General features: G+C 44.2%; 1 protein-coding gene across 4 annotated transcripts in view; it reads left to right on the forward strand.

Moving 5' to 3' along the window:
* rptor (regulatory associated protein of MTOR, complex 1) overlaps positions 1-12,964 on the forward strand; it is a 199,369-nt gene that overhangs the window by 151,230 nt on the left and 35,175 nt on the right. For all 4 annotated transcript variants that reach the window (XM_061725000.1, XM_061725009.1, XM_061725019.1 and 1 more), the window contains 4 exons: positions 3,979-4,097; positions 8,016-8,119; positions 9,649-9,826; positions 9,974-10,084. In XM_061725000.1, coding sequence (XP_061580984.1) covers positions 3,979-4,097; positions 8,016-8,119; positions 9,649-9,826; positions 9,974-10,084 — 512 coding nt within the window. The remainder of the gene's footprint in view (positions 1-3,978; positions 4,098-8,015; positions 8,120-9,648; positions 9,827-9,973; positions 10,085-12,964) is intronic.

Here is a 12,964-nt window from a genome sequence, read left to right on the forward strand (position 1 = left end):
CAAACAACCATGAAGGAAGATTTAAAATGTCCAGTTATCCGGTTCAGCTTCGGTTCAGTTGTTACTGGATCAAAATGTTACACAGTTGCAGTTTAAGTCTCCCTCAAGGTAAAATTATATTATTTAATGTACAGGCAAACTCAGAATTAGACATAAAATCTACACCTTTGTTTTGGTGCTGAGTAGAAAAACTTTCACCTTTTGGAGAATAGTAATACTTTCCAGCAGCAGAGTGGCAAGACTTGGTTGAATACAGGTAGCAATACCTCTTGAAAAGTAGCACTACGTTTCCACACACGCCAGGAGGAATTAGCAATATTTCCCTGCATAAAATGCCCCATTGGGAACGGATGTGCCGGTGCACGAGTGACCACAGACCCTCGTGTGTGCTTTCCCTCCGGAGGCTCTCACCCCCCCAGCTCTGGCCAGAGGGAGGAAGGAGGGCCCGTCTGATCCTGGTGGCTCATCCTGGGGCCGTTACCTCTGCGGAGGGACCTGCTGTCTCAGGCATCCACCCACATCCAGAGGGGCTGGCCCTGGGAGTGGTTCAACCCCAATACAACCGGCCTCCCACATAATGTTATTAGGGCCTGAGCACTGACAGTGCGAACGCCCTATTGTATCTGTTTTTTGAAAAAAACATTTTCCTCGTTTTTTTTTTTTCCTTCCTCCTTCCGACGAAAGGAGGGCCTTTTTTGCCCCCCTAAACGTGCCCCAAAAGTCACCAAAATTTGCACGCAAGCCAGGCCTGGCGAAAAATGTGATATTTAATGGTTTGCATTAATGGGTGAGGCCTAATGGCTCAACAGCGCCCCCTAGAAAACTTTGTGCCTCAAGCCAGACAATACGTACATATACATACAGTTTGACGTACATGCACGAAAATCAGTACACACCTGTATCATGTCACAACTTAAAGAAAAGTCTCCTGGCGCCATGGCCAAAACTGAACAGGAAGTCGGCCATTTTTAATTAATCGTGTAATTTTGGCACAATTTATGTCATTTCTTCAGCCGCTTCTTCGCCCGAACCGTAACGTGCACCCAGGTGTGTTATACATCAAAATGTGCGTCTCGATCCCGCGACGATGTGCATTACTTTTCTCAGTCAAAAGCGTTGCCGTGGCAACGATAGACGCCAAAAAGCGCGTCCCCCCTTCATCTGATTGGTCCATATTTGATAGTTCCTACTTTCTGCCATAACTTTTGAATGATCCGCTAAATGTCCAGGCCTGAAGAATCTACATGCAAGTCATACAAGCGCTTCCACTGCAGCCTGAACGTGCACAAGGGTGCGAGGGCCCGTTCATCGCTGCTTGCAGCTTTAATTGGTATTTAGTCTGCTAAAGCATCGTCAACAGGAAAGACGTACAGGCAAAAGTGGCGAGTTTTTAATCAGATGCCACACCTTTTCAATGCTTGTTGGCAGTGATTCCTTCCTTTTAGCAAAACCTGCTTGAGAAGGGAGAATTTTCTCTATTGGGCCGCTATTTCAGCCTGTCTTACTGGCTTTAGGGGGAAAACTGTGGGCCTGCACCCTCTAATGTCCCACAAGGGGACCTCTGGCCCCCTTGTGGGACCTTCCCACCGTTTTGAACTCTCTCAACACTGGTTACCCAGTTGGAATCTGCTTTGGCTTTGGTTAAGCAGGTTTGAGGGATTCATGCACTGTCTGTACATCAGTTGTGCATTCACTTTTCCACCAATGACACCCAGCCTTTCTAGCTCTTCTATCTCCCCTACGATGCTCCCAGGAACAGTTGTCTCCCCATGGTGAGACACGGGTCCTGGTTGGATTCCTGGCTTGCAGAACGGTAATGGAGCTTCTGATGAGGTTCCCCACGGTGACGCACCCACTAACCACAGAACCGTTTCACCACTGTGTCAAAGATTTACTCCTGTTTGGTCACTTAACTTATTTCAGATTTCCTTGAGCTTGGGAAACGCATTAAAAGAACTTTGCAGATTAATAAGAAGACTAATTATATTATAATTAAATATTATACAGCGTTTTTTCCCAATCACTTCGTTTTTCTGTAGGTAAGTTAAAGTGAACTGAAGTTGGCTGCTTTATTTGTTTTATGGAAACTTTTGTGAGCCGGATAGTTCCCAGAGATGTCGGTGTTATTTCTGCCTGAGAAATAGCACATCGGTGTCACATCTGTAATAAGCACCAAAACTGTAAAAGCATTTTATAACAAAACCTTGTATTCCCAGAAGGAGAGGAGTAGGAACAACATCCGTCCGCCTCTTTATATTTCCGCGTGTGGAGCCTGAAATCCAAATGTGGCACTATATTTTTGGAGGTGAAACACTCATAGCGTGTGACACGGCAGTTGTGAAAATCGCCAAATTCAGTAAACAAAAAAAGCAAGAAGGGGCCCCTCTTCTTCATGTTTGATTGCAAACATGCATCAGTCTGGACCGAATCCCGGGCGCTCTGCATTCAAGTGACATTTTCTGCATCAGGGTGACATTTCTACTTTGTCACATCAAGGACATGAAATCACTTCAGCTTGTGCCGCTGCGTTTGAGGCATTCTTCCATTTGAAGAGCATCACAGATGTGATTTGGTGCCGCTTACACCTCCCCGCGGAATAGGTGTCAAATACGCTTCAAGAGGAGATCCGTCTCTGCTTTCAAACATTCTGATAACAATTTTTTTTTTTTTTTTTTAATGTTCCACCATTTAAAGCTCCAAAAACCACTCTGCGGTGTTAACAGTATTTTATGTCGTCGAGCAGAATTTGCGAGGCAATAAAAAGTGATGCAGGGGTTCATTTAGCCAGTGGTTAACATCTTTACAGCTGCACATCCATTTCACTCTGCACAGATGACACAAGTGTCATGTCAGGATGAGGTGCTGCCAGGTGGAGCAGGTGGAGGTGTGGCGGTGATTTGTGTGCACTTGTGATGCAACGCAATAATTACACTTGAGACGAGCCGCGTAGCAGCTCCTGCACGGTTCCCCCTAACCCTCTCTGTCTCTTTTACCTTCTTCTTTTTTCCCTCTGTGCTTTTTCTTTTCCTCCGTGGCCAATCTGGCACCAGGCACACTCGTCTGAAATAAGTCACACTCCAGTTTCCTTCCTCCCGCCTCCATCAACACACCCCACACCCTCCGGCCCCCACGCTGGACGGATGCCTTTTGTTTTATGGGATTTGTGTCTGTTTCTTAAAGCCGCAGCCCTCCATCTTTATTCCTCTGTCAGTGAACCCTCGTGTGTCTCTCTGCTTTGAAGCATGAGACCATTGAACCGCGCCAGAAATGCTCTCTGGAGAGGCGTGTCAATAATAGATTGGTCCAGTCTTCAGTTCTCCGCAGCACCACACCGGGGTTGCAGCTAAAGGGCCCCTTGGAAAAATGAGAAATGAAGTAAAAGCGCCGAGGTCAAATTTATGGGGCTGCTCGCACGGCCCGAACGACTACAACGGAGGAATGAAGGCGTCCGATTGATCCTGACACGTGGAGGGACATTAAATGGAAGAAAAAGTGATGAAAAATGCAGAGAAGGAGGCTCAATGAGAACAATGTGCAGAAACAAGTAAAGATCAGAACTAGAGGAGGGTTTGTTTGAGAAGTATTTCTCTGACACATCTGACAGGTGGAGGCTTCAAACTAACCGACGCCAAGGGCTGAATCTTGATGAAACGACAGAAGAAAGAAGAAGTGAGATATTAGAATAGAAATAATCGAAGAAGTTAAACATGAAGATCAGAAAAACTGAGAATAGTGACAAATGAAGAAAACTGCTGTCAGGAGAGAAGGCTGCACGTTAGCAGCGCAAAGCTGCGGAATGAGAGGCGGTGTGTTAATTAAAGGTGGGCGTCCTTTAACAGGGGAGGTCGTTGTCAAGCTGAGCACAGCCCTCCGATGTCTAACTAACTACAAGAGGGGAAAGCACACGAGCACCTAGCTCTGCTACTCTTGATAACCAGGTTGAGTTTGACCCTAATGTGGCCCGTTCTTCTTTTCCAGGCGTGTCCTTCAACAGTGTGTACACCCAGATCTGGAGGGTGCTGCTCCATCTGGCAGCAGACCCGTTCCCCGAGGTGTCCGACCTGGCCATGAAGGTCCTCAACAGCATCGCCTACAAGGTAAAGTGTGGCTGATCATCAGGCTGGAGATGAGAATCCACACTGCAAAAACTCAAAATCTTACCAGGAATATTTGTCTTATTTCTAGTTAAAATGTCTCATTTTTAGTCAAAAAATCTCATTACACTTAAAACACGAGTCATTACCTGAAAAATAACTTATTTGACCATTTTCACCTTTTTCAAGTACCGTAAATTTTCACTTGAAATAAGTAGGAAAATCTGCCAGTGGGACAAGATTTATCTTCTCATTACAAGCAAAAAAATCTTGTTCCACTGGCAGATTTGTCTGCTAATTTTAAGTGAAAATCTATTTGAAACCGGTGAAAATTGTTGTTTTTTCCAGTGATGAGTTGTTTTAAGTGTAATGAGATTTTTTTTTTTGCTAAAAATGAGACATTTTAACTAGAAATAAGGCAAATATTCTTGTTAAGATTTTGAGTTTTTGCAGTGCAGGACTTGAACCCAGTTTGTAGTCAAGTCCCTGTTAGGCTGACGGCTGACAGGGAATCCAGAGTCGTCTCATTTCCTCAAGCGTAATTTAATCAAGGTGTCACAATTGACTGTTTTTTCTCCTTATTCCCACACATTACCTTTCTTTTTTCTCTCCCTGAACATGGTTATACAATGAAAAAGATCAAATTTACTCCCCCCTCAGACCCCACTGGCACTTGGTTCCTTCAAAACACCATTACTTTTGTGCAAATGCAATTAAGGGCCAATGACTCCCCCCAGGCCGGGCAGAGCTGAGCTGTAACTCTGCAATCCACGACCCAAAGCCAGACTTCTGCTCCTCACCACCATCCAGCCACAACTGTTAACATAAGAAGCAGCGCTCCTGTTTCCACGGCTTCATCTACAACTGTGATTTTTGTCCATAGTTTAACATGAAGATGCGGTCAGCATCCGTCCGTCTGATTGGCTGGATGTTCCAGCCGCTGCAGGGTTGCTTTCAGCAGCGATGATGGATTGGGGCGGGTTGGTGTTGTCTGAACACCTGAAAAACACATCATGGAGGTGACGGTGTGGACGCCTTCAGGCGTCTCCTCCTCCCGAGTTAATGAGTCATCACAGTCGGAGCGCACGCTCATCTATTTCCAGCAAAGAGCCGAGCAGAGACGGCTCAATCACAGACATTCATCTCAGTTCAGTATTGTTAACATCGGCCTAACGGGGAATCCAGCTCTTTTAATTAAGATTTTGAATGTCAGATGTTATTGATTAGTAACAAAGTGAACAAGGTCAGCTGCTAATTAAAATGTAACTTGCTTCTCGGATGATGAAAGCAGGAAATACATTTCCTCTACCGCCCTCATGCCGGGCTGAGAGTTAGGGAGACACTTTCATTTCACTGTTGTCATTTTTACTCCGGTTATTGAGCAGGTTTCTACCTTTAGTCCACACACAACGTCGTGATAGAAGAGATGAGGTTTCTCTTAATGGGTTTTAATTCACCAAAACAATCCATTAGAACAATAATTCAACCCTGCAGTTCTGTAAACTTGAAGGAGAATGAGTGACGAGAGGAGATTATGTGTTCAGTTCAGTGGTTTGAATGATCTTCTGATCATTGGCAGGCCAGGACATCAGCAAGTATATAGCAGACATCTACACAATTTACATATTGTAAAGATGAATTAACACCTCAGTGATGGCAAGGTTAAAGTATAAAAGTACAATGTTACACTGCAAAAACTCAAAATCTTAACAAGAATATTTGTGTATTTTTTCGTCAAAAAAATCTCATTACCCTTAAAGGGATTGTGACATGAAAAACACATTTTTCTTGATTTTTTGTGTTTTGTTGGGTGTCTTGACATCAATTACACCCAAAAAACAACGAACTTTTAACATTCAGTGTATTGTGTGCTTTCTGGGATTTTCCGCATAACTGTGCAAAAACGGCGCACCTGGTTTGGTGGCGGGCCGTTACGTAACGGCCCGCTAAATCACCGCCCCCTCCACCCAGCTCCCTGCCTCCTCTCCTCTCCAGCGCACCATAAAGGCTGATTTATGGTTCCACGTTACACCGACGCAGAACCTACGGCGAAGGGTTACGCGGCGACGCGCAACGTACGCTGAACCCTACGGCGTAGGCTCTGCGTCGATTTAACGCGGAACCATAAATCAGGCTTAACACGGAGCTGTTTAAGAGCCTCTTTTGTTCTAATCACCGGAGGAAAACTGCTAAGAAGACCCGCGGCCACTGACTGGACTTAAGATAAGGGGACACTTTATTTACATGCCTTCATTTTTATGATTGTTTGCTGTGGTTCGCCCTGCAGCTTATCCGTGCATGCTTCGCCTGTCGCTCTCGGCTCTCCGACGCCGCTGTGAGCGTATGGCTGGAGGAGGAGGAGGTTGGGAGGAGGAGCGGAGCAATGATTGACAGGAAAGGGGGGAAAGGAAGCATTTTTCACGGCGCAAAAAAACACTAATAAAAAGCCAGGAATAGAGTTCTAGAGTGAAGTTTTTCTTGTTACACTCTTTTAGACACATTTGAGGGATGTTGGCCAAGACTTTTAATAGTGTTAAAAGCATGTTAAAAATGATGTCACAATACCTTTAAAACAAGACTCATCACTGGAAAAAACAACAATTTTCACCTGTTTCAAGTAGATTTTTACTTAAAATAAGTAGAAATTTTTTTTTGCTTGTAATGAGAAGATAAATCTTGTTCCACTGGCAGATTTTTCTACTTATTTCAAGTGAAAATGTACTTGAAACGGGTGAAAATTGTCAAATAAGTTATTATTCTGGTAATGACTCTTGTTTTAAGTGTAATGAGATTTTTTGGACTAAAAATGAGACATTTTAACTAGAAATAAGACAAATATTCCTGGTAAGATTTTGAGTTTTTGCAGTGAGCAACGAATGCTGCCTTTTAAGAGGGACGTCTTTTCCGCGGGAGTCCCCGCGTTTTTCAACAGGACATTACAAAACCACATTCTGCAGGTTTTAAAGATTCAAGGACGAGAAACGAGTGGGTTTTTAACTGCTTCAGTCCTGAATATGTGGAGTATTTCTAAAGGGAAGAAAAAGCGGTGTGCACCTCTCGGCCCACCTTGAGACCTGCTTGCAGGGACAATGACACCAAATAATAGCTGCAACTTCTCATCACTTGTTGTCCTCAATGCCAGAACAGCCTGTAGTGGATGTTAGAGGAATCATTAAGCATCTCAACTGTTTGGGCTGCCGGCCTGAAACAGAAAATATATAAATATCAACACATGAATTGAGCACGAAACATCCTGCGTTCAGACTGACTCCAAGAGTAAGTAAATAAAGTCACTGCATCATTATGTTGTTGTTTTTTTTACTATTTGTACTTTCTGCACTGTCCCAACACTTGATCTGCAGCCATCTGCGTGTTCGGCTGAGTGACTGTCCAGCCGAGTCAAGACCGGCTCTTTGCACTGCATGTGTAAACTTCCATCTCTGGCTGGTTCTCAGCCTTTAGACGCGAGCAGAAGCAGCTCGTTGCAGTTCTGTAATTAGCATAAAAATCAAATCTAAGGCAATCTCGGGCCGTTAAATGTGTTTGCTTGTGTGAACAAGATTTATACGGCACGGTTCTCTTTCACCCTGGCTTCAGTAAACAACAGCTCTGCTATTCATCAGTGGTGCTTTGCCTCTGTTGTCTTTATTAAGTTTACCCCCCCCTTGTGTGCATCCATTAGACGACACACGATGAAGAGCTTATATTACCTTCTACGCCTAATGAGATAAAGTTCCTGAAATTTGGGCAAACTTTGCAAAGTGCTGCACTTTTATAGCAGCGACACCGACCAGATTTCGGATAATACTCCTAATCCGTGCACAACCTTCATATGTGCCTCTGAAATAGATGAGAAATATGGAAATGGATTCAAAGTGTGCCAGAGATGAGCAGCCGTAATTCAAGTCGTTGTCTCCGCAGGCGACGATGAACGCCAGGCCGCAGAGGATCCTGGATTCAGGATCGCTCACCCAGTCGGCGCCGGCCAGCCCCACCAGCAAGGGCACGCACATCCACCAGGCGGGGTGAGGACACGTCTCACACACACGATTACGCACAACACTCCTGAATGCATCCTGTGTCCAGCGGGCTCGGTCTCGGGTTCATCTAGAGACGAACACTGTAGCATGTGAGGAGATCCAAGCAAACATGAGGGACAGAGTAGACAGAAATCACAATCAGGACCACGAAAACCTAAGAAACCTGCGTTGGATATCTCTTTTTGGAGTTTACTGGATCAGAAGAAGCACTTTGGGTATCCTGAGGTGTTTCTTCCGAGTGAGGAATCGGTAGGGAGACCAGTGCTGCGTCTGCAGTGTGGTCCATTGTGATGAAGAGTTTACTTTTTACTGGTCCAGCTATGCTCCGAAACCTTCCCTCTGGTCATGAGCTAGACTCTGCCTTTTTAGAAGGGTTGTGAAGTGAAGAGTCACTGCTCGTCCACATCAAGAGGAGTCGGTTCAGGTGGGTCAGGCATCTGGTTAGGGTGGATCCTGGGCGGCAACCACAGCCCATAATAGCACTGACTGCATTTACATGCAGTCAATAACCCTTTTAAAACCCGAATATTAGCAATAACCCGGTTTTGCACAGCCATGTAAACACCAAGAACCGCTTTGAATAACCCGAATTTGCTCATATTCCGGTTTTTAAAAACCCAAATATGACCCCTGGGTTACTCCTTTTAAAACCTGAATATTGGGTCATGTAAACGCCTAACGGAATATCCCCATCAAACAGAACATGAATTTGTTTTCTGCGCATTCTCTTTTCGCAAGGAATCTTGGTCTTTTGAGTCCAGGACGTACTTCTAAACATGGACAAACGCAAGACCACGTCACACTTTTGGAGTGAGGAGGAGACTAATCATTTTATAAATGTAATGAAGGATATGAACATTTTAGCATTTGTAGACGGTAGAAAGTACCGGGATAGCGAGATTTACAAGAAAGTGAGCGAAAACTTGCCCGAAGCAGCATTTGTTTTGAATTTGGATACAGGAAGAGGAAGCGGAAATGACGGGAATTCATCACGTTCTCCGTGCGTCGTTTGATGGAGATATCCCAAATGATTAATTACCATGTAAACAGGGTTAACCCTGTGCGCTCACGCATGGAAACTGAATATTCCGAATGTTTCAGTAACTGGAATATTAGCAATAACCCGAATTTTGACTGCATGTAAACGTAGTCATTGGTGTTTACATGGCCGTGCAAAACCGTGTTATTGCTAATATTCAGGTTTTAAAAGGGTTATTCATGCATGTAAACGCAGTCACTGATAAAGTCTCAAACTGAGCCGTCTCCAGACAGGGCTACATCAGGGAACCCATTAGAACCAGGAACTCCTGCTAGGCCTGCAGATGTAAAGTACTTACGTAGGAAAATATGTTAAGATTAAAGCACCAAGTGGAGAAATCCCAGCTTTTGACACACAGGCAGAAGATTGTCAGCATTAATATCAGATCACGTCAATCAGCCAGTAAGGGGACTGTACCCTCCCCAACCCTCGTCCCCCTCCTCCTCTCTGAGTCTCTATCCCTCTGTTGTTGCAGCGGCTCCCCGCCGATGCCCAGCACCAGCAGCTCCAGCCTGACCAACGATGTCCCCAAACCCCCCCCCAGAGAGCCGCAGGCCGCACGGCCTCCCTACACGCCCACGCTGGGGGGGCAGGCGCCGCACTCGCACCAGTTCCCCCGAACCCGCAAGATGTTTGACAAGGGACCCGAGCAGGTGAGGGGACAAACACCCCCTGCATGGGCGTATACGCCTCTGACGCACACGCTTGCAAATGGACAAAGTTGCATTGATTTAATGTTATTAATGAATGTATTTATTCATATTCTAATCATGTGTGTGTGTCTGTGTGTGTGTGTTCAGGCAGCTGAAGATGGAGACGACCCAGGAGGCCACAGGAACTACATCAGCGCGGCTCTGCAGACGGGTCTGTGCGACTGGAGCGCTAAATACTTTGCTCAGCCTGTCATGAAGGTGGGTGTCCCCCTGCTGCTCATCACACAGGATAATTTAAATAAAGCCGTTTGGCTTTTTTCTTCTCAGTCAGCAATAAAATGTCGGGCAACTTGTCATTCAAAAGAACCAATCAGAAGAGACGTCCAGCAGCGTTTCACTACTCGCATACAGGGACCACAATCTGAAATCTCAACCTAGTTCTTTAAGATCTGCTTAAAGTGGTTGCTAAGCAACAGAGGGTAAAGGTACCCAGTCACTGTTTACTTTTAGTTTCCCCATGAACTTCTATCAAACCTGCATGGTGGTCGTGTTGGTGCAGCAGTTTAGGGACTTACTGCACATGATCTCCTGTTGTATGGAATTTATTTTAAACATGAATAAATCTGCGGGGAGCCAATCACAGCGAGGGAGAAAGAACCTCCTGCTTTTCCAACGGGGCTTTCTGAATAATTGAGCTGTCTGAGCCCCATAATGTAACGTCCTCCTGAGTGAATTTTAAGATTAACAGAAGTGATTTTCCCAGTGCTGGGTGATGAAATTTGCAACAGTAAGTCAGCATCCCCTCTGTTTTTTAAGATGCAAAACATAGCTTGTACAACACATTTCTTACCCAGAGGCATTTGGAAGTACTTTACATCAAGCTTAAGAAAAGTGAAAAGTGAAATCAGATCCATCAAATACAGTAATGCTTCAAAGTTGTTTATATCAACATTAATACAATACAGCAGGAAATAAGATCAGAAACAAAAGTGTACATTCAAGTAATTTATAAAAGCCATTTTAAATGATTTGAAGTGGATTTTTATTTTATTTTTTTAAAGGGAAAAGAACAGCTTCAGTGTCAGTTTTAAACGCAGCTCCAGTTGGAGCAAATCTAGTCCCAGTGGGAGCTGATTCCAGCAGAGGCCGCCTTAATGGCTAAAAGTCATTTCACCTTCTGTGGTTTGAATCCTGGGCACCATTAGCAGCCCAGTCCCTGGAGGGCTGAAACACCTTCAGGCTCGTACGCGCTGTCTCCCACATCAGTCCTGCTCACACTCCGACACGATGAGAACGCCTTTCTACCTTAAACCTCAACAGTAGTGCAGGCACCTAAGAGTTTTAAGTATTGCAAGTAATTTTAAGTAACAGGTTCTCTCTCATAAGCAGTATTTCAATTCTTCAAAGATTGTAGATGTTTGTGGGCAGGAAAGATCTCCCACAGACTGTCATTTCGAAGGTCTTGCAAATATCTACAGTCAGAAGGAAACATCGAGTAGGAGCGTCTCGCAGTAGCTCACTCTGTCAGGAATAACAGGATTGAGCTTCTTAAATCTCACTCAAACATGAATGTTACTGTGGCAGGATGATGGTTTTGTAACAGTTATAAAGCAGGATCCAACAATTTATAGGCATATTATTCAAAAGAAAATAAAGTGTCATGTTTGTGATGACATGTTTGTCCAAAAATCATGTCATCACAATCTGGAACTATGTCAGAGCCACTTCAGACTGGTATTATCCCGCTTGTGCACCTTCAGCCACACCTTCCCTCACATCCTGCTGTACATTAGCAGACGGACACACAGGGCCGTAAAATCAAAAAAGGCAAAGCCTGCAGAAGCTTGAGAAGTTGAGTTGAAATGTTAAATCCACTCAATATAGCTGTTCTGAACAGAGCTGAAGGGAAATATCTGAAAAGAGACCTTTACAACGACCATTATATCAAGATGTTTCTATATAAACTATAGCTTTTATTGTCTTTTATGGTAAAAACTGAGGACCAGCCTTTAATAACTCAAAAATAAGCACAAAATGAGCACAGTTTGTAATTAGTTGATAGTTTGTTGCATCAAGCTGCTTTCAGGTCCAGAAACAGATTTGTGCAACAAGTTATTTGTTAATATTGATCTGATGTCATCTGAATTTCTATCACCATCCCACCTGTCGCTTTGAATAGTCAACCACGGTCAGGCTCCTGCAGCCCGAACAAGAGGGGCCCAGGAACTGATCCTTGTGGGACTCCGTACATCAACAGGGTTCTTTCATAGTCATCGTTGCCAACACTGACTACAGTATATACCCCTGCCTTCTAAATATGATGTGAGCCACATTATAACCATTAGTGAGAGCTCTTTCTCTTTCTAGACCCCAGTCACGACCCACAGTATCAAATAGTAAAATAAGAATCTAATAACACAGGACTGAGAAACTCCACATATTGTTTTTTTTTTTGGCAAATGCCATTTCAAAGAAGACAATGGGTGTTGATGCCTTGCTTTGTGATAAAGAAAGAGATGATTATTAAAAAGATGAATTGGATAGGTCAACCAGAGGAGAAAGAGAAAGTTTGGAAAGTGGAATTCAAATAAGATTTGCAAAAACTTTGTGCATGACGGAGCGAGAAGGAGCAAAGAGAAAATAAGATTTTAGGAAATATAAAATATTTACATCACACATGAGATGTTTGGAGGGAAAAAGTAGAGGAAGGTTAGTGTGAAAAACGGCACACACAAAGATGATGAAAGTCAAATATTTGAAAAGCAGCACAGACATGGATCGAGGAAGCGGTGGAGTGTGGGCAAGGACGAAAAACAGGTGTTGAAAGTGAAGCAAATCTCGGTCTAAAGAACACGGCATCCAGATGAACGAGATGAAAGGGAGACGGAGCGTGAAAGTGCAAAAGAAAAATGAAAAGCAGAGGGGGGACTGGATGGGATGAGTGACTGCAGGGAAGATGCAGGACGAGTGAGGGATTCGGCTGTTGTGAAAAATCTAAACGCTTTGCTGACAAAGATTTTTAGTGCTGCCACGAGTCTCTATTCCAGAGTTCATGTCGATCTCGGGGTATCCACAGGTTAAACAAAGTGTTCATTTGCTTTAAAGCCCTCAGCTGCGAGTGAGATCATAATCATTTGG

Source organism: Cololabis saira, chromosome 1 (assembly GCF_033807715.1).
Source record: "Cololabis saira isolate AMF1-May2022 chromosome 1, fColSai1.1, whole genome shotgun sequence".
Lineage (NCBI taxonomy): Eukaryota > Metazoa > Chordata > Actinopteri > Beloniformes > Belonidae > Cololabis > Cololabis saira.